Source organism: Octopus bimaculoides, chromosome 16, assembly GCF_046866305.1.
Source record: "Octopus bimaculoides isolate indiv1 chromosome 16, ASM4686630v1, whole genome shotgun sequence".
In the NCBI taxonomy this organism is placed as follows: domain Eukaryota; kingdom Metazoa; phylum Mollusca; class Cephalopoda; order Octopoda; family Octopodidae; genus Octopus; species Octopus bimaculoides.
This window is the reverse complement of record NC_142943.1, coordinates 44,018,898-44,041,397: the sequence shown is the minus strand read 5'-3', so window position 1 is coordinate 44,041,397 and position 22,500 is coordinate 44,018,898. Positions and strand designations below refer to the sequence as shown.

At 36.1% G+C, this 22,500-nt stretch overlaps 1 protein-coding gene across 2 annotated transcripts in view; it reads left to right on the top strand.

Annotated features, from left to right (window-relative positions):
* Positions 1 to 21,866, top strand: part of LOC106877898 (uridine phosphorylase 1-like) — a 23,249-nt gene extending 1,383 nt beyond the window's left edge. Inside the window, exons 2-8 of one of the 2 annotated variants that reach the window (XM_089364534.1) lie at positions 7,530 to 7,597; positions 12,713 to 12,824; positions 14,905 to 15,057; positions 15,487 to 15,601; positions 17,587 to 17,657; positions 19,593 to 19,728; positions 21,692 to 21,866. In XM_089364534.1, coding sequence (XP_089220660.1) covers positions 12,714 to 12,824; positions 14,905 to 15,057; positions 15,487 to 15,601; positions 17,587 to 17,657; positions 19,593 to 19,728; positions 21,692 to 21,846 — 741 coding nt within the window. In that variant the 5' untranslated portion in view covers positions 7,530 to 7,597; position 12,713 and the 3' untranslated portion in view covers positions 21,847 to 21,866. The remainder of the gene's footprint in view (positions 1 to 7,529; positions 7,598 to 12,712; positions 12,825 to 14,904; positions 15,058 to 15,486; positions 15,602 to 17,586; positions 17,658 to 19,592; positions 19,729 to 21,691) is intronic. The other variant, XM_089364533.1, reaches the window with a different exon arrangement.
* Positions 21,867 to 22,500: the final 634 nt, after the last annotated feature.

Below are 22,500 nucleotides of genomic sequence, written 5' to 3'. Positions count from 1 at the left end.
ATTGTAAATACATCTTTGCAGTCCTGTAGGGGCAGGTTTTAATATTGCCTTTAAATTCCGTCCAGTCCTCATTCAACAGTCTTATCTAAAGCATTCCATCTGTAACAGTTCCGTCTTTTTTCATTCACGTAGGACCACGTCATCCAGTGTCTCCTTTCTCTTTTTCTGTCTTTTTAAGATGTTGAATATTATTTGAAAAAAAAAAAAAGAATTGGCAAGTTAGCTTGTGTGTAATCCATTTTATCATTCAAGCACTTAAACTCCACAAACACACCTCCAAATCTAGGAAGGGGTCTCTGCCTGATCGCTTACTCTACTAGAAAAAATACATAAAACAACCAAATCTATCTCAGATCAAACTAGTCGTCTTTCATTTTCGACGATCTTTAAATATAATGTAGCGCTTCTACTTTTGAATACTTTCACTATTTTCAATCAGATTTTGTTTTTCGAGTGCGAAATATGTTTTCTTAACGCTGTTCTGAGGCCACCTTGTTATGTTTGCCGAGGGATATTTTAAGATTTTGTTGTTTAAGATGGGAAAATTATGTTTAGACTTTTTTTAGTTCGTTTTTGTGGTTATGATATTACCTTCATGAAAAGTCGTTTTTACATACTTCTACGGGTGTTTTTGCCCACTCTTTAGCTTTCAGTTTTCTAGGACCGCTACAATAACAGATGGATTACAAATCTAGACTGATACTCTGCTTAGTCCGGGCAAATCTCCCTCCAACAGAATACTTTCAGTTAAAGTGTAAAGAATGATAAAACCTTCTAAAGAGTTTTTTTTCGACAAAACATTTTAATAGATTTTATTATTTTTAATAAAGCTTTTTCGAAATAATGAAACCGATGAAATGTGTATTCTATAATGAAAGCGTTGGTATAGTTACTCAGAGCATCGGGTCGTATTTAGTTGTGTTCTTTGTTCGAAGTACAAATTTCGTAGTGTCAACTTTACCTTTCATTTTTCTTGGATATATCAAATAATGAACTAATCGAGTACTGAGGTCGTTAAAATCATTAATATTCCACCACCACCCAACTAAAAGAAAAACAAATAATCAAGCCTTGGGCCTATATACGAATTTACTATTATTATTTTACTAAACTAAAATGATTAATCACTTAATTCTTTATTAAGGTTATTCATTCTGAAAATTAAACTATAGCTTAAAATTATAAACAATGTTTGAGAGAAAAAGTTAGCGGTAGTATTGGAGAAAGAATTGCTTGCCAATGTATGAAATGTAGTGTTGATGACAACGACGACGATGATTATTGTATTGTTGGTAGCGTTATGTTGTAAACTGTTACCGGAACTCGACCGCGGTTAGAGTGTATTGTGTAGACTGATGAAACCGTAACCTTATTTGGTTTCATCAGTGTACATAATACACTCTAACTGCAAACACTAAATAAAATTCACAAAATATGTAACCATTTCGTCTACTGGCACGGACAAAAGTAGAAGGTGGTTTTGTAGTGACGCCTGGCATTTATGGGACCGCGGCCATACAGAGACACTCCTTTTAGTTTTTTTTTCATCAATCATATCGATACCAGTATTCATTTAAGTCTTGTACTTATTGTACAGATCACTGTCAGTGAAAAAAAATCAAGCTACGGTACATGACATAAACGGTAATACTGAATTTCCTTTAGACCGGTGCAAACAGAAGCACCCACCCACGCAATATTTAATGTTACAGACTCTGTTCTCAAACATGCGGAGTACATGTTTGTTATTTATTTGCATGTGCCTTAGGGTTAGGGTTTACGATTACTAAATATTTTGTTTCGTTATGAATTTTGGAACATATTAGTTTCAAATTTTGACACAAGGCCAGCAATTTTAGGGGAGCTGTAAACCGATTACATCGATTCCAGTGTTCTACTAGTATCTATTTTATCGATCCGAAAGGATGGGAGACTAGGTCGACCTCGGCGGAATTTGAACTCAGAACGTAAAGCTCAGACGGACAAAATGCCGCTAAACATTTTGCTTTGCGTGCTAACGATTCTGACAGCACGCAGGACCATATTGCGATATATTGGTACTCTAATTATGAATGAAACCAATTATATATTATCTAGAATCTCTCACACGTTATATCAACTTATAAATAGACTCTTATTTACAAAGACACCATTATCGTAATGACCAGTTCTCCTTAACACAGCAGCCAAAATCTCTCAACACACTCCTGAACATATTTAAATGACGTAAATGTAATAAATTCTGAACTCCTAAGCCTAAAGTGGCCCACATCAATAAACAAGGTTGTCACAGCTAGACAGCCTTCCTTATACAATAAAATTCCAAACTGTATGGAGGCGGAGATGAAGAATACGTACACCACCCGTTTTCAGCGTAGCAAAAATCCTAACCCTAACCCTAAATACCGGGTGTACGTATTCTTTACTTTCACCCAGCATGGACATTGTATATCTGGACAATTTTTCGGAGAAATTGTATAAGTGAAAGTATTTGTTTGCGAATTTCCGTAACAATTTCAAGTAGATGTGCGATCAGTGGCAGTCAAACCAATTCCGACTTATATTTACAAATAGTCATCCCACCACCCAGCTAAGTTATATAACGTGTCATCCGTTTTTTTTTTTTTCGTTTTTAGACATTATGATGTAGTGTAAGATAGATTTAGCTGCCATTTCTAGCAGGTCGAGAGAACATGTAAAGGTTTCATCTTCCTTGTCTAACCCTTGTATGTGTTGAACCTGTTGATAGTTTGGTTATACCGATCAAGCGGAGAAAACTACTCGACAATAAAAATTCTCGGCAGCACACACACACCCATTCCCGCTTCTCACACTTTCTCTCTTCATGCTAATTCCGAACCGTCTGATCTCTATCTATCTATCTATTATTTATCTATCTATCTAGCTAACTCTCTCCCTCCCTACCTAATAGGCACAGTCGGGCGGAACTTAAGAGAAGACTTTCGATATAATTAACACACACACCTACCTACATACGTTTGTAACTAGGTAGGTACCTACCTACCTACTTACTAACGTACGTACGTATGTATATATGTACGTAGGTGTGTTTCTGGGTGTTAATTATGTTCAAAGTCTTCTCGAGTTTCGCCCGGACTGGGCCTGTTCATGACTACCCAACGTATTGAGCTCTATATGCTATATTCTTTGTACATTACCACACACACACACTGTAATCAAAACAAAGAACTGAGTGAAACTGACAATTTCCCCCTTCTTTTAGAGTGGTGGCAGTGGTATTTATTTCAGCTGTATAATAGGAATCTTTATTCATATTATTGACAGTATCCTACATATCCTGTTGGTGGCTACATATTGACTTGTATTTCAAAAATAGAAGTGCACGTGAACTCACAAAAGTTTGGTACTTCTTTGACAGTAATTTCTGACTAGCCATGCTGGATGACACTTCTGATCCTCTCAAATGTCTGTTCATTTAAACCAGTGGGTCTCAACTGTTTTTTTTTTACCTATTCACCCTTTTGATTAGTATTTCACTCTGGTGGATTCTGATTGCCATTCGACGTTTAAAAACTAGTTTGTAGATACTTTCAAAAATTCCTATTATGTTTGTCACATTTACTTGTGTAGATTGAGCTATGTAAAACGTTATGAAAGAAAAATTGCTGTTTCTTGTAATAAATACTTCTAAAGCAAAGTTTTTGGTTAATCTCTAGTTTAGGACACCTATTACACTATTTTTGGGGGTAAATTTTGTGACCGGGTCCTAAACTAGAGATTGACCAAATTTTTTCATAAACCCTTAAAATTCTACTGTGGATCCCCAATTTACGATTTTGCTTGCGTGAATCCACCAAAAGTCCTATATGGACCTCTGTTGAGAAACACTGATGTAAGCTAACAAATCACGCTGTTCACTCACCAAGTTTTCTATATCTTCATCTCGCTATCTCCAAGACGAGCTAAGTTTTTCATTTAGTTGACAGAACTAAATTACTATGATATCCATGGCAGTTCATAAACCCGATACTTCTGTCCCAGATTGTAGCCATACAACTTGCAAGGAGGTCCATTAGGAATTTTAAGCATCTTAAACAAGGTAACAGTTATTTGGAGCAGTGAAGGCATTCGAAGTTCACTGTCCTTTTAGAAGGTTGTTGTTTAACGTATCTCGTACGATGCTCCTCTTCTGTTTCTGTTCAACAGAACTCTAGCTAACAGTCACCAAGTTTCTGAATACAACTAAATATATAATGTGGAACACACACACACAATTTGAATACAAATAGGTGCTCCACACCATGGAGAGAAAACAATGGGAGAAGGGAAAGAAAAAGTGGTTTCTTTGAGGAGTTCAGAATTTCTTTTCATTTTCTTACTGCATTCTGTTTTTGATTCTCCTTAAGTGCATAATTCAGTTAATTGCAAAACTCTATATAAAATGGATCGGTTAATTGTATATGTAAATAAATTCAATTTAATTGAATAAGATTTTGTTCCGTTTTTCCATTGGGGAAATGTAGTTTAAAAGTGAGTTTATTTGATTTATGTAAATATAATAATTTTGTAAGCTTTAGTTTCCACGTTGACTTCAAATGACAGTACTTTGTGTTTCGTGTTTATAAACAACCAATGCCAAAAGTATGAAATGTATTTACGGTATTTTTTTTTTCATTTCAAGGAATTGAATTTTTATAAACTTTCAATTCCTGTGTAATTTAATTTTTTTAACACATTTCTTCAATAAATAAATGTTCATTGTTCAACTGCATCAACTTAGCTGATGAGTTAAAAAGGATGAATGTTTATTATTAGCCATTTAAAGCAGCGAACTAACATAATTGTTATCATGCCGGAGAAAATGCTTAGCGACATTTTGTCCTTATTTATGTTCTGAGTTCAAATTCCTCCAAGACCTTTCAAGGTCGATAAAATAAGCATCAGTTGAGCACAAGCGTTGATGTAATCGACTAACCCCTTTCCCGAAATGGCTGGCCTTGTGACAAAATTTGAAATCATCAATTAGCCTTTTGATGTAATAATCTGTGTCGTTTCTAGAATCTTGGGTTAGGTTGATGTTTAATGGTTTTAAATTTCAAAATGTTTTTCCAGTTTCTTTTTGCATATTTCGGTTGAAATATATCAAAAGCTCACATTTTATTAGTCTAACCTATCACGTGGCTTTCATTTCTCTATTTAGGATTCATTTCACTAAAACCTCATTCGCAGATTGTTGAAGTTCTAGGAACGGTTAACAAAAACGAAAGTATCTAGAAAATATTGCGCGTATTAACCACTTGCATCTTGTGAAAAGTGGAATATGGTATTCATTGTTAATACATACACTAATATGTTTTGTATCTGACAATATTTAATATAGCATCTAGCTGAATAAAACCTGTGAACATAAAAGTTTATAATTCGTAGCAATGACACTATTTGCATAAGTTGCACTTCAAGTTAATGACCCAGAAATGTCAAAGGCATGGCTGCTGCATTAACAGAAAAATTTCTTCAGGATAATAACAGTGAAAAGCAAATTACAGATTTCTGCTTACGTTAGGCAGGCATGATGACCGTATGGGAAGTTTTGGCATTGGGGCTAAACCTCTGAAATTTGAAACTAAGAATTTTATCTGTAAAAGGTCTGTGATAAGGTAATTAATTTTCTCTCAAAAATAAATGATGCCTGCTGAAAGGGCAAGGCTCTTATCACCAGACCAAACAAAGTATGACTGAATCTATCGAAGGTTATCATTTTTGAGAATTTGATAAAAATGGAGCTAAAGAACAGTGCAGAATACGATATTCAAAATGGTACTCAAAGATGGTATGCAGTTATCTTTGCAATAGGGTATTTCAGCCAGATGATTTGAAACTTAACACATCTGTTGTGCTATATTTTACATGTTGAATAATTAGTAGAAGAAAGAATTTTCTTCAACAGTGTTTGTTTATAAAACTAAACGTTTTAAACTTACATAATGTACGATTTATTAGTTATGTCTGTGAATCAAGAAATGATGAAATTATCAAATGATAAGAGCAGCAATGTATCTCATATCAATTAGAAGATAGTTGATGGTCACAACAGGAATAATTTCTTAGAGAAAATATTGAGGAATTAAAATGATCTTATTAAACATAGATCTAAAAACACGGCTGTCAACTTCAGTGTGCAAAGTCCCTCAGGAGCTCTAGATCCCAAGTTCTTCATATGTCTGCCAAAACATTCTAGAATCTTTCGTAAGTTCTTTAGGCATGAAAATTAAACTTTTCTTTTTTGTCTGTCACCATCTATTAGTAACTTATGTTACAGATAATTGGCTGGATATTACCAAAAGCGTGTATTAACAGTATTCCAAACATACAGATATGGCTGTGTGGTAAAGAAGCTTTCTTCCCAACCACATGGCTCCAGGTTCAGTCCCACTGTGTGGCACCTTGGGCAAATGTCTTCTACTATAGCCTCAGGCCAACCAAAGCCTTGTGAGCAGATGTGGTAGATGGAAACTGAAAGAAGCCTGTTGTATATATATATATATATATATAGTCTATTTGAATTGAATTAAAAAATAATAATTGATGTATTTCACCAGTTTCTGTTTAATTTATATATATATATATATATATATATATATATATATATATATATATATGACAATTATTCGGTTGCCATAATAAAACTCTGAGTTTCGGATGTTGGAGCAGATTTCCGCTCTGACATCCAAAACTCGGAGTTTTATTATGCCAACTGAATAATTGTCACGGATTATTTTACAGATAAATTCCTCTATTTACATAATATCAAGGTCTCATTCATTCTTTTGTTGTCATATTATTAATGTATATATATATATATATATATATATATATATATATATATATGTATGTATGTATGTGTATGTATGTATGTGTATGTATGTATGTGTATGTATGCGTATGTATGTTTGCGTATGCATGTATATACATATGTATGTATATATATATATATATATATGTATGTATATATATATATTTCGTTGTGGACTTTATATGTGAAAGCATGTGGCTTAGTGGTTAGGGCATTCGGCTCACGATTGTAAGGTTGTGAGTTCAATTCCCGGCGACACTTTATTTCATGTTGCTCCAGTCTACTCACCTGGCAAAAATGAGTTGTTACACCTGTATTTCAAAAGGCCAGCCTTGTCACACTGTGTCACACTGAATCTCTTCGAGAACTACATTAAGAGTACACGTGTCTGTGGAGTGCTCAGCCACTTGCACGTTAATTTTACGAGCAAGCTGTTCCGTTGATTCTATCAGCTGGGACCCTTGTTGTCATAATCGACGGAGTGCTCCTATATATCATCATCATCTTCATTATCGTTTAACGTCCGCTTTCCATGCTAGCATGGGTTGGACGATTTGACTGAGGACTGGTGAACCAGATGGACACATACATATACATATACATACATACATACATACATACATATATATATATATATATATATATATATATATATACATACATATATGTATATATATGTATGTTTTTTTTACAGCTGGATGCCCTGGATGACTATGATAAATAATAGTGGACTGAGAACTGATCCCTGGTGGACTCCTACTTGTACGTTAAATTCATCACTGTATTCATGGTCGACTCCCACCCTACTGACAGCACTACTACACATAACTTGTATAGCTCTAACAAGCTACTAATCTACTCCTAACTTCCTTAGAGACCACCAGATAACAGAGTGAGGTATTCTATCTCCTGGTTGACGAAAGCCAAGTACAATGGCCTACTTTTTACCAAATATTTTACCTGCAGCTGTCTCACTGGGAAGATAACATCTGTGGTACTCTTCCCTGGTACAAAACTAAATAGCATCTCATCTAGTTTAATTATATTCCTAATTAGTTGAGCTTTCATGACCTGGTTTAGCTATATGATACCTCTGTATATACCTCTGTAGTTGTTTCTATCTAAGGCATCACCCTTGTAGCAGCTAGTCCACTCTGTTGAGTGGTTAGTGTTAGGAAGGGCATCAAGGTGCAAAAACCATGCCAAAACAGACAGCAAAGCATGGTGCAGTCCTTTGCCTAACCATCCAACCATCAAACCATACCAACCATCCAACCATCCAACCATCCAACCATCAAACCATCCAACCATACCAGTATGAAAAGTGAACAGTAAATGGTGATGATATATATATGTATATATCTGTGTGTGTGTGTCTTTGTGTCTGTGTTTGTCTCCCACCACTGCTTGACAACTGATGTTGGTGTGTTTACATCCCCATAACTTAGTGGTTCGGCAAAATAGTCTGATAGAATAAATACTAGACTTTAAAAGAAATATGTCCTAGGGTCAATTTGCTTGACAAAAAACCCTTCAGTGTGGTGCTCCAGCATCGCCACAGTCGAGGTGACTGAAACAAGTAAAAATAAAACATAAAAGATACAATATACAAAATAAAATAAGCTGTATATTGTCTTGCACACTTTTTGACATATTAAATATGTATTGAATTTATATTTAATAGCTTAAAATGATTTCCATATTTTAAGCAATTGAAATAGAAAGTATAGAAAAAGAGACTGGTTTCAGTGACACCATTGTGTCACATGTTCATAGAAACAATCTATTAAAGTGTTACACAAGTTAAACTTGTGCATTCATGTAGAACAAACGAAGTGACGCATTGCAAAATTCAAGAATAATACTTACTAAGAAAATAAAAACAGTAGAACCTTCTTCATTCTTGAATGACATGTAAAAATTAATTTGTAGCAATATACCATTCATATGAGGTATTTAAAACAGTATTTAATGTCAAGAAGTATATAGGAAAACTTGAGGCCTATTTTTAACACGAGTATTGTGTGTTTGGTACATTGTTAGTACATATTTTTCTATGTGAAGACTCATTGTCATCATCAGTTAACATCTGTTTTCCATGCTGGCATGGGTTGGATGGTTTGACAAGGGCTAACCAGGCAGAAGACTGCTCCAGGCTTCACTGTCTGTTTTGGCAGGGTTTTTACAGCTGGATGCCCTTCCTAATACCAACCACCTTACACAGTGGACAAAGTGCTTTTCACATGGCATCTGCACTAGTGGAGCCTGTTTTGGCATGGTTTTTACAGCTGGATGCCCTTCCAAACACCAACCACTTTACAGTGGATTGGATGCATCAGCACTGGTAAGGTCACCAAGTAACTTGCAAGACAAAGATTGTTTGAGAGGGGTGGCCTTGTGCTAGGTGATGAGCAGTTAGAGTGTGACTGAGGGATAGAGGCAGGTGTCTTGCCACAGAGGAGATATGTGGTTACTCAGTCAGAGAGAGGGAGAGAGAGAGAGAGAGAGAGGGGGGAGGGAAAGGGGAAAGAGATCAAGAATGAGGACAGAAATAGGTGTGTTGCTGTAGAGAAGATACATGGAATATTTGCACAATATTAATATTAATATTTAGTGGAAGACAGGAAAAATTGTTTATTGTTCTACTCTTTAAGTGAAGTTCATGAGTTTGAAATGTGTATTTGTTACTTGTGAAAGGAGTGTATATATTTTGAATGGGGTTGAAAAGCATCTATAATAATAAGCATGAAACTGTCCATCTGTTTGGGACCTCTGTATCTTAGTCTAAATTTGCTCTACATAGACACATACTTTTTTAGAATCAGGATGCTCCCAAGATTGAAAATCTGATGTGTTCTTCAATTGGTTCTTGAAGATGCAGCATAGGGATCAGGTCTGGATGAGGACTTGTTATATGCTAACAGCTGAAAATTCAAATTTTAAAAGAACTCAAAAAATTTGTTAACTTACAAGTTTTTCATTTAAACTGAATTTAAAGTAATACCATATTGTTTTTTGGTACTAATATATGCTTTATTATCTTTAGTTTTGGGCTGCAAGCCCATTTAACCCTCTGCAGGAGCTAGCCTAAAAGTCCACATGGAGAGTGCCGTTTAGGTTAGTGATTTATAAATGTGTAATAGAATTCAGTAAGAAATACATGCGCTTGTTGATCATGTTATTGAGAAATTATCTATGAAACCATGAAATGCGTTAATTAGTGACATTTGTGTTATGATTTGTGTGGTCTCTCTTTTAAGTTGCTATCATTAAATTTGGAATAAATCTTTGATTCCAAGATTTTATAATAGTTAGAATCTTCAAAAGGTTGTTGGTAAGCAACCACTGAGATTAAAGAAGTGAACTTAATAGTATAATTTCACTAATTAGCTACCTGGAAGAAAAAGTGTTCATGTGACTAATACCAATTAAATGCCAAAGGCAGGTCAAGAGATCAATAACATTTTAATGCTAAGAGAGCTGAACAAAGTAGACTGACTGGTGATGATTGCTAATATGTTAATGTATGTGATTGTCTGTGTGCATGAAATAGAAAAAGGAAGGTATGGGAAATCATAATGAGTATTATGCTTCTTCAATCATTGTCTTTCCATAGGATCAGCCTGATGGATTTATGGTTTGGAGTTGTACATGTGAAATGGTGAATGCAAAGTAAACTTTTTAACATAGCAAATTGGTCATTGGACATCTCTCTCTCTGTCTCTCTGTCTCTCTGTCTATCTCTCTGTCTCTCTGTCTCTCTCTCTGTCTCTCTGTCTGTCTCTCTCTCTCTCTCAGTAACCATGTATCACCTCTACAGCAAGGCTTCTTTGTCTTGTAAGTTACTCGGTTATCGTACCAGTGCTGATGCCACATAGGAAGCATCCAGTCCACACTGTAAAGTGGTTGGCATTTGGAAGGGCATTCAACTATAAAAGACCGTGCCAAAACAGACAGCAAAGCATGGTGCAGTCTTCTGCCTAGCCAGCTCCTGTCATCCAACCCATGCTAGCATGGAAAGCGGATGTTAAATGATGATGATGATGATATATATATATATATATACACACACACATAAGTAAGTCATCTAAAAATCCATAAGTCATGGAAAAGATGCACTCATATATCTGTCAATAGAGTGGATGTATTATCTGAAGTGTACAGTATAAAATATGGTGACTGGTCTCTATTGTTGCCGTATTTCATTCCATATCAGCTACCTCTGATGAGCGTAGAGTTGTATAATTAAATTGTTACCTAACACGCTGTACCCCTAGTGCGAAACCAATTGGTAAGATCAGCCATGATGAGTATATAATGGTGTACACTTCAGATAATTAATATATATATGTATGTATGAATATATCATCATCATCATCGTTTAACGTCCGCTTTCCATGCTAGCATGGGTTGGACGATTTGACTGAGGACTGGTGAAACCGGATGGCAACACCAGGCTCCAGTCTGATTTGGCAGAGTTTCTACAGCTGGATGCCCTTCCTAACGCCAACCACTCAGAGAGTGTAGTGGGTGCTTTTACGTGTCACCCGCACGAAAACGGCCACGCTCGAAATGGTGTCTTTTATGTGCCACCCGCACAAGCCAGTCCAGGGGCACTGGCAACGATCTCGCTCGAAAATCCTACAGGAGCCAGTCAGGCGGTACTGGCAACGGCCACGCTCAAAATGGTGCATCTCATGTGCCACCCGCACAAGAACCAGTCCAGGGGCACTGGCAACGATCTTACTTGGCTTGCCGGGTCTTCTCACGCACAGCCCATTTCCAAAGGTCTCGGTCCGTAGTCATCGCCTCGGTGAGGCCCAATATATATATATATATATATATATATATATATATACAGACAGACAGACAAATGTATACATGCATTCATTTATTTGTGGCTGTGTGGTAAGCCTGCTTCCCAACCACACAGTTCCAGATTCAGTCCCACTACGTGGCACCTTGGGCAAGTGTCTTCTACTATATCCTTGGGCCGACCAAAGCCTTGTGAGTGGATTTAGTAGATGGAAACTGGAAGAAACCTGTTGTATATGTGTGAGTGTGTTTGTGTTTGTCTCCCTACCATCATTTGACAACTGATGCTGGTGTGTTTATGCCCTCATAACTTAGCAGTTCAGCAAAAGAGACCGATAGAATAAGTACTAGGCTTACAAGGAATAAGTCTTAGGATCAATTTCTTCAACTAACACCCTTTAAGGTCGTGCTCCAGTATGGCCACAGTTAAATGACTGAAAGAAGTAAAATAATAGAAGAATATATATACATACATACATACATACATACATATTCCACGCACATAATCACACACATATACACATGAACACACAAGCATATGCATACACGGAGATTTTATCAAAGTGACCAACTTAGCTCTTTGTATATTAGGTGACCTACTTAGCTCTTTGTATATAAGGTGACCTAATTATCTTTGAACATAAATTTGCTTGATTAATGGTGACTTTTTAAAAAAAAAATCAAGTTTATTCTCAAATACAATTCTTTACATGATTTCTGTGAGTGTTGGTGGAATGGGAGGAGTTTATCCCAAACTAGAGATCAGGTCTTGCAACAGAACAGGTTCTAGAAAGGTAACCAAGGTGATGGTGGTGGTGTGAGTAATGGCAGTATAAGTAGTGGTGGTGTCAGTGTGAGTAATGGTTAGTATGAGTGGTGGTGGTTTAGTGTTTCTGGTGGTGGTCATTATTTTTACCTTTTAGGTTTTTACGTATGTTTTTTACATAAATTATTTTTGTTTTTTATATGTTTTTTTTTTGCTTTTTAAAATAACTTTAAGTGTGTGGTGCTTTTTTTTTTTGCAAATATTTTTCATAACTTTTACATATTTTTGTTCTATAGAATGGCTTCTATTCCAAACCAGAGAATTAAACAGATGACAGATGACCATCTCTTCCATATTGGGATAAATGTCCCTAAAGATGATGTCTCTAAATTATTTGGAGATGTTAAGGTAAAGCTGTGTTAAATTAAAATAGTATGTCATGTACTTAAATATTACACCACAATGGTTAAAATATATAACAGTTTTAAATGAGAATATTACATTTTAAATATTACATCAGATGTTAAAATATTACATCAGCCATTAGAATATTGCATCAGACATTAAAATAGTACATCAGACTTTTAAATATTTCATCAAACATTTTAATATTGTATGAGGCATTAACCTGCTTCTTCTATAGTGTATTTGTGTGTGATATTCCTTCCAGTTGAAAATATATTTTCAACTGGATGGAATATCACACACACTCACACATGCATGTACATACTCACACAAACACACACACACACACACGCACACAAACACACACACACACACACGAGTGTTTGTTGTGTGTGCACATGCACATACACACCCATACAGTCATACACTTTCATACATATACACACATGCATATATGTCATGGAAAAATCACCAAAAACTTTGATGAGCTGAACATTAGTGCAGACTCTGTGTGTGTGTGTGTTTATACATGTTCTGCTTGCTGCTTTTACATTGTTAGGTCACTTGCAAAGTGCTACTGGTAACATGTAACCCAATAAAACCTGTCACATGGATGAGTCATTGGTGACTAAATTGGCAACCCTACTGAGCTTGTTCACAAGAGTTAACAGCCTTTCAGCAGTGTGTACATTATGTATGGGATATTTGTGTGTATGTGTTTTGTTTGTGTGTGTATATATATATTGTATATTTTTCAGCATCTTTTTATATTTATATTCTTATTTTCATATTCCGTTTTATATTATTTTCACATTCTCTTGCATTGGGAAAGGTTAAGGGAGTAAACTCCTACAGAAACTCTGGAGAGAGGGCTCCTAAGGCAGTTGGTGGGGAGGACTGAGCCAAACTATCTTCTGACAGCCTTTGGTGTGGAGAGAAAACTTCCTTCGACCAGGTCTCCAAGTGACAGATAGGGGAAAGGCCTTCAAATGTGAAGGTTATCTGTGAATATAAAAATAAACAGTCCTGGACCAAACATACCCAGAAGAGTAAACCTCAATGATTAAAAGTTCCAGCCTTGAATTGCGAGAGGTTGGTTTTTGGTGGATGTAAGCTTCAACAAACTGATTCGTTGGATCCATGCAATTTCTGCCTCACCAGAGGAGATCCTGTCTCTACTAATGAGAAAATGCAATCTACATGAGGAGTATGTATTAGAAAGGACATAAAATCTGACCTGGGTTGGAACCCGGCCATAATAATAATAAATAATTTACATTATCATTATCCAAAAATAGTTTAGTACATTTTTGGCCATGAATAATTTGCATAATAAAATGTAAATGGAACTATAAGGAGAAATAACTGAAAGAGACCCATTGCACAAATTTGTTTTACTAAGTTAAGGTTTACTAAATGTTGTATACAATATATTCTTAATTCATTAAAATCACCTCATACCAGCCCATCCATGCCTACCCTTTTCTATGGTTTCTTTGGCTGAGTTTTGTAGGGTGCTGGATGAGGTAGGACCACTTGTGATGAGTGGTTCCTTATGACTCTCTTCTAATGAAATGTGTGCGTGTGTGTGTGTGTGATAGTGAGAGAGAGGGAAGGAGAGATAGATTGAGTGTTAGAGAGAAAGAGAGAGAAGAATCAACCCATAATAGTACTTTATTTATCAACCCCTAGGGAGAGTTAAAAAGCAAAGTTGGCTTTAGTGGTATTTGAACTCACAATACAAAGAGCCATTACAATTACTGCTAGCCATTTTGTTACCATGTTCTAACGAATCTGCTTATTAACTAATCATTATTAATGTCCACTTTAAGACAGTGAGCTGGCAGAATTGTTAGCACACTGGGCAAAATGCTTAGTGGTATTTCGTCTGCCATTACGTTATGAGTTCAAATTCTGCTGAGGTTGACTTTGCTTTTCATCCTTTCAGGGTTGATTAAATAAGTACCATTTACACATTGGGGTTGATGTAATTGACTTAATTCCCTCCCACAAGCTGCCCTCGTGGCAAAAATTTGAACTCATTATTAATGTTCACCTTTTCTGGGGATATTTCTCTTTATAGTTTGTCTGTATGGGTGGCTCAGCAAAGAGGATGGCTGCCTTTGCTCGTCTTATGGAAGAACGACTTACTGCAGAAGGCAAGGAACCTTACAACTATGCTCAGAGTACTGATCGTTACGTATTCTACAAGGTCGGGCAAGTCCTCTTTGTTAATGTAAGTATGCATTTCTGTACTGTGTTATGTGTTATACCTTGACTGTATGGTGGTGGTGGTATTAATTGTAGTCACTATCATTGCCATCATCATCATCATCATCATCATCATCATCATCACCATCACTGCCATCATCATCATCATCATATCATCAGTAGCATCATTAGCACCACCACCAACACCACCATAGATACAACTATCACACATTATCACTCCCACACCCCACTCTCTATCAATAACTACCTACCAAACCACTACCACAACTACTACCACTGTCACACCACATAACCATTACACCATCACCACCACCACCACCATCAGGATCTCTATTTGTATGTCTGACTGCATCTATATCTATCTGTCTGTCTGTCTCTCTGTATATGTATAAATATATATATTATACAAATGAATTTGCTTATATATTTTCAGCATGGCATTGGAATTCCGTCTTTGTCTACTGTGTTGCAAGAAATTGGTAAACTCTTGTTTCATGCAGGTTGTTCTGATGTCACATTCTTCCGTCTTGGCACCAGTGGTGGACTTGGTAAAGAAACCATTCGTTTTTTGACCATTTAGCTTCCTATATTCTGTACGCACTCACCTACACTAATCCTATTATACCAAACACACACACACACACACACCTACAGTAATCCCATAATACCAAGTACACACCCAGTTGCGTGCGCACACACACACACACACACACAAGCACACATACAGATAAATACACATACACATATGCCCCTGTTAGACAACTGCAGGAGGAATTCTTACCAAAGAGGAAACCACCATACTTAACATTCATTGACCTGGGGAAGGTCTTTAACTACATTCAGTGCTCTGTAGTCTAGCAACCACAAAGAAGACTAAGTACAGATAAACAGGTTGTGAGAAGTGTGCAGGTCATAGCTTGATGCTATCTGCAATGTAAGAATTAGGAATGAGAACAGAAAAGAATTCAGCAGGCAGAGATAGGTGTCTATTTAACCCTTTTTTTATAGCATACCCACTTAAGTAATTATTATGCTTAACCTCCCCCCTCCCATCCTTTTAAGTAGTTGTTACGCCTAGCAGCTACTTATATGGTGAGTGAGGTATCATGACTAAACTAACTTAGTATGGATGATAATTTATAAATCTTAATCTAAAAATGGATTGTATAAGCTTTTAACAGTGACACGAGAAAAGATTAACACATATATGTTGTAAATTTACTTTAAACATTGCAAGTTAACATCTTCAATGTGCCTGATGAGATCTCATTTCATTTTAAGAACCACGACTAGTTTTATATATAATATAATTACTACTATAGATAAAATTTAGTATGGTAATTATGTTAGCTTAACACCCACTAAAGCTTAATGTCCCTTTTGACATCCCTAGTGCACCCATGTTGAGAACTTCTGGGCTAGAGTAAGAACAGAGGGTGAGAAGTTCTGTGAGTTGTTAAGTCTTCTATCAATAAAGAAAGTTTCACTTGATCACTAGCTGAGGTAAGGACCTCACTAATGATGGTATATGAAATATGTTGTTACATGATAGTAAAACATGGGCATTGAATGTAGAGAATGAATGAAGATTACAGAGAAATGAGGCAAGCATGCCTTGCTTGAAGCATGATATTACGTCTACATGAATGGCTGAGTACAAATGGCTGAGAGAAAGATCGGGTACAAGAAGTATAATATGTATTGTATAAGAGAGAAGTGTCATCAATAAGTAATGTATATGAAGAATGGGAGTTCAGTAACAGAAATACTAAGTGATTCAAGAGGAAGGAATCTGTAGAAGTGGAAGACACAGAGACAAGTGGGGGAAGGTGAATCTCATGAAAGAGATGACAAAGGAAGATAATATATAGCGAGATACTTTGATGGGGAAGATCAGTTCAACTCATTCACACCTTGAAAAGCAGATGTAAAATGATGCTGATGATATGTGTGTGAGTATGGGTATATACATATATATATGTGTGTCTGTATATATATATATTTAGAAGTTGTTTGTTATGGTCAGTCATAGAGTGACCATTGGTTTCGCACATTTAAAGCACTTAACTGTTTAGCTGTATAGGCAAGACATCAGACTTATTGACTTGAGAGTGGCTTTTTACAACTGGAGAGAGAAATAGGTCATGGTGAGTTTATTTTATAAACAAAAACTTTCGGAACATAATTGTACTGGCAATAAATGCCCACATATGCATTAATATAGTATAAATACACATATGTATACACACAGATATACATTTGAGAACTAGAACAATACTAAGCCACTCTAGGCATTCATATGTATTCACACAGTTACTTGTATGTGTATATAGATATGTGTGTCTGTATGTATACAGAGATACATATATGTGCATGGTGGCTGTGTATACATAAATGTAATACAATACAATATCATACATAAATGTGTATATATATATATATATATATATACACATATATAAAAACACACATATACACTTGCACTTGCATATAGACAATTTCTATTTCATTTTATGATTCTCTTCTCACCAAGGCTTAGATCCTGGAACTGTTATTATTTCTGAAAAAGTTGTGAACTGGGAGCTGCAACAACAATGGAATCTTGTAAGTATATCTACTATATATGTGTGTGTGTGTGTGTGTGTGTGTGTAAAAGGTTGGTTCTTCATATTTTGCTGGTAGTTTACAAGCGTAAATTTGCAAATATGAAAATAATACTTGTATATGATGTGTTTAATTTATGGAAAGAAATCCCATAGAACTCAACAATTTTGTTAAAAATAGAGAAGGGAAGTTGTTTATATATATATATTGACATGTCGAACAGTGAGAGTGAGTACTCAACATTGCATTGGTGAATAACAATTCTTTATTTGTGTTTGAAAGCTGCTATTGGTTTTATGTTAAGAAAGTATCTTAATATCTGAACAATTTTTCACAATAAAGTCTTGTAAAGAAAGCAAGAAATCAAGGTGTGCTACTCTTGGATGAGTGCTTATCTCTCTTGCTGTTTGAGAAAAAAAAAACTGTGTTGAATAATGAATTTGTTTATCATCATCATCATCGTTTAACGTCCGCTTTCCATGCTAGCATGGGTTGGATGATTTGACTGAGGACTGGTGGACCAGGAGGCGACACCAGGCTCCAATCTGATTTGGCAGAGTTCCTACAGCTGGATGCCCTTCCTAACGCCAACCACTCCGAGAGTGTAGTGGGTGCTTTTACGTGCCACCGGCACGAGGGCCAGTCAGGCAGTGCAATGTTTTGAGGGAGTTCATCATGGGGGCATGTATCATCTAAGCATACACACACACACACACACAGAGGTTTGTTATTTGTGGAAAAAATCTGCTCTCAAAAATCAACTGCATCCAGCATGGCTGACAATGGAACAGATGTTGTTTTGGATAAGCTATGAATTATAGTATCATTTTTTGTTTATTTAAAATTCAGGTGAAGCAGCTTCCTTTATTCTCACTTATAAGATTATATGTGGCAAGGCTGCCCTGTGCTATAATAATTAGATGTAACTAGCGCATGAAGTTGTTGAAAGATCATGGGGCTTTAATCCATATTAAAGTAGCTACTAATGTTGCTAGATACATTTTAACTTTGATGGACATTCATTTCCTTGCAAACTCATAAATAGCATTAAACTTTTGATAGAAACATATTGAAAGTCAGCTAAAGATTCTTGGGAAGTATAGGATCATAGGAGATATACAAGGATCAATTCCCCGCAACACCTTTGCAACCACAGGTATACTACTATCCTCTGCATAACAAAATGGCTCAAAAAAAAACTGGTATACAGAGTCAGTATTTGCAATATCTAATGCTAGCAGTCAAATACTTAGTAAAGCTCAAATGAATTTTGAAATGTAAGTATAATGAACAAATAAGAATTGCTAACTACAGTATTCTCATATACACACACTCCATACATGAACGCTATCACATAATATATGACTATCAAGAGTTGGCTACATCCCAGAAGCTCCGCTATCTTTCGCTTCTTTAAAAAATATTTTTTTCCACATTTGTCAAGAGCTTTAAAAGCTGAACAAAGAACTTAATTAGTGATTATTAGTGAGAATGAATAACACATGGCCACACAACACAGCTACAGAAAGGCATGAAAGGTAGTGAGGATTCATCATCATCATCATCGACATTTAACATCCATGCTGGCATGGGTTGGATGGCTGGACAGGAACTGGCAAAGCCAGGGGCCGTACCAGGTTCCATTGTCTGTTTTAGCTTGGTTTCTACAGTTGGATACTCTTCCTAGTGCCAGCCACTTTACAGAGTGTACTAGGTGCTTTTTACATGCCACTATGACCAGTGCTTTTTACATGCTACCGGCACCCACACCAGTGTTTTTGATATTTTACAGATATCATTGTTTCTTTTTTGATAACATCTACACAGATTCTACACCATTCACTGCTCAAAAAATTTAATAGTATTAAAACATTTAATTTTTTTTTCTTTCTCTCTCTCTCTCTCTCTTTCTTTCTTTCTTTCCCTATTCTGCAGCCAGTTCTAGGAAAAATGGTTCATAATCCAGCTGTACCAAGCAAAGAAATTTATTCCAAATTGAAAGCTATTGCTGATAGTCTGTCTTTACCAAATTGTTTGGGAACTACAATGTGTTGTGATGACTTCTATGAAGGTATTTTCATTTCATTTCTACTTTACTCTTTTATTCCTTCCATCACCCCACCTCATTGTCCTTGATAGTCGCATAAACAAGTTATTAATGCTTTGAAAAGTGCTGTGGAGGTTAGTTCTGGAGGAGACTTTGCACTGGCCACAAATTTAGTCTGTAGCCCTCATTAAGTTGTCCTCTATGTTATATGTTATTACCTCCTCCTCCTTTTCATCACATGCTTCAGTTAGAATGCCTATAAATCTCTGACCATTCAGAGGGTTTTTAAGCTTCCAGATCTTTCTTTTGCAGACTGGTTTGCTTCTTGACATCATTCTGGCCTAGAGCCTGAGGTCACTAACGACTGACCCATGTTGATGGTTGCACTCTTCACCTGGAAATGACTTGGCATTTATAAGCAACCATCTTTTCTGGTGAGAATGCAGTCAATCTGAATTGTGTGCCCACCAGATTAATAAGTGAACAGCTGATTGGCTGACTTCCTGAAGTTAGTATTGCTGATCATAAGGTCATTTGCATCACAAAACTTCAAAATAATGATGACGACATGATTACATTTATACATTATACTAGCACTATAGCCTGGCTTTGCTTGGGATTAAGTTAGGATTATTAAGCTAATCAAGCTTTTTATTTCAAATCAAATGAAGTAACATCAACGTCAAATTTGAGCGAAATCCGTTGAAATTGGTAAACTTTTGGCTGAAAATGAGTTGCAGACAATTTGATTGGGAAATCCCAAAAGGAATCGGGTTATCGATATTTTCCGTTCACCAATTTTTTTTGCTGTAGTTTTAGCTCAGAGCTGCGGTCATGCTGATGCACCGCTGTTATTTATTATTTTTCGTTTTTGAAGAACTTAAAGCATTCAAAAATCCCATGAGTCCTAAGTAATGCTGGCATCAAGTTTGAACAAAATACATCAAAATTGGTAAAAGTTATGGTTGAAAATGGGGTGTAGTGAATTTTAGTGGGAAGTCCTATAAGGAATCAGTTTATCTATTTTTTTTTATCTTGATTAAATGGAAAACCCCATAAGGAATCAGTTTATTGATTTTTCACCCCAAATAGGACTTAACCGAACACAACGTTGCTGATTCAAAAACATCTATATTTATACTTTAAAGTTGGTTTTCATCGCCAACCCAGTTCTGCAGAATCAGTGTCTCGACAGGAGCGCATGGGTTGGGAGTTTGATCGGAAGAGGTGATCAGGTTGCATATGCCAGCCCTTTTGAAAACATCATCTCCATCATGTAACCCCCCTTTGCCCATGGGTTGGGAACCCTTCCAGCAAGGAAAATGGAATGCCCAAAATGGCATCCCCTGTGTCAGAAGCGGTTATGTTCAGATCACAACTAAGTATATATATATATATATATATATATATATATATATATATGGGCAACACACACACACACACTCGCAAATTCAGCTTTACAATATATATACTGATTATACATTACATTTATACATAACATTATCCACTACATTATACTATTGAGAGATGTGTGAGAGTGTGTGTGTGTGTGTGAGTATACTCATACATATATGCATAGCTGTTTGTCTATTAATGCATTATTGGTACCACTGACTATTTTCACCTCCTCTCTATCCCATCACTTGTCTACAAACAAGCAAATGTTCTAAATTTCATATGAAATATTCTACATTCCAAATTGCTCAACCATGAGTAATTTGAAATATTAAATCTATATTTCAAGGTAGCAAGCTGGCAGAAATGTTAGCACACTGGGCGAAATACTTGGTGGTATTTCGTCTGTCTTTATGTTCTGAGTTCAAATTCTGCCTATGTCAACTTCATCTTTCATCCTTTTGGGGTCAGTAAATTAAGTACCAGTTGCATACTGGGATCGGTCTAATCAACTGCCCCCCTCCTAAAATTTGAGGCCTTGTGCCTAGAGTAGAAAAGAATATTAAATCTATATTTTATATTATTCTAACAGGTCAAGGTCGTCTTGATGGACCATTTTCTAGCTTTTCTGATAAAGACAGAGTTGCATATCTTCAACATCTACAGGATAAGGGTGTGACCAATATGGAAATGGAGTCCGTTGGTTTTGTAGCTTTGTGTAATAAAATGAATATTCCATGTGAGTAAAACCATTTTTTGTTCTGATATTTGAAGTACTCTTCCATTCTGGTCTCCCACTTTCTGAAACTGAATGCTCCTTTCTCTCTAGAAGTCTCCAGTTCAGACACCCCACTCTTTATGTTCATGAGTTGCAGGCCCATTCAGAGATCAAACAATTCCTATGATACATCAAACTGTTTGTTTTCTATCATGACTATTTGCCTGAGTTCTACCTCTCTGATGGTTTCACTGACTTTGGCTGTCAACCATCTAACTGTACGCCAGTTCTAGGCCAATTCACAACCCTGGACACTGTTACCAGTCTGTGCTGTCCCTTGGTGAACCATTTTGACTTTCTTAAGCAGGCATGGCTGTGTGGTAAGAAGCTTGCTTCCCGACCACATATATAAACAAATATATATAAACAAATATACAAGAGCAGCAATAAATGTACATGTGCTCGAACATCCTTCACAAATGTGATGGAGAGAGGTGTTTGGGAGGGTTAATGAGATTCTGTTTAGATTACATGAATAGACAGCCCTCTGAAGATTTTTAAGACAGAGTTGAAAGTTATTTGTTTTCTATAGAGAATCTCTATACTTAGTACGTGTAAGATAGATAGATAGATTGATAGTAGAGATACATCCATAATATCACTGAAAGAGAAAGAGAGAAATT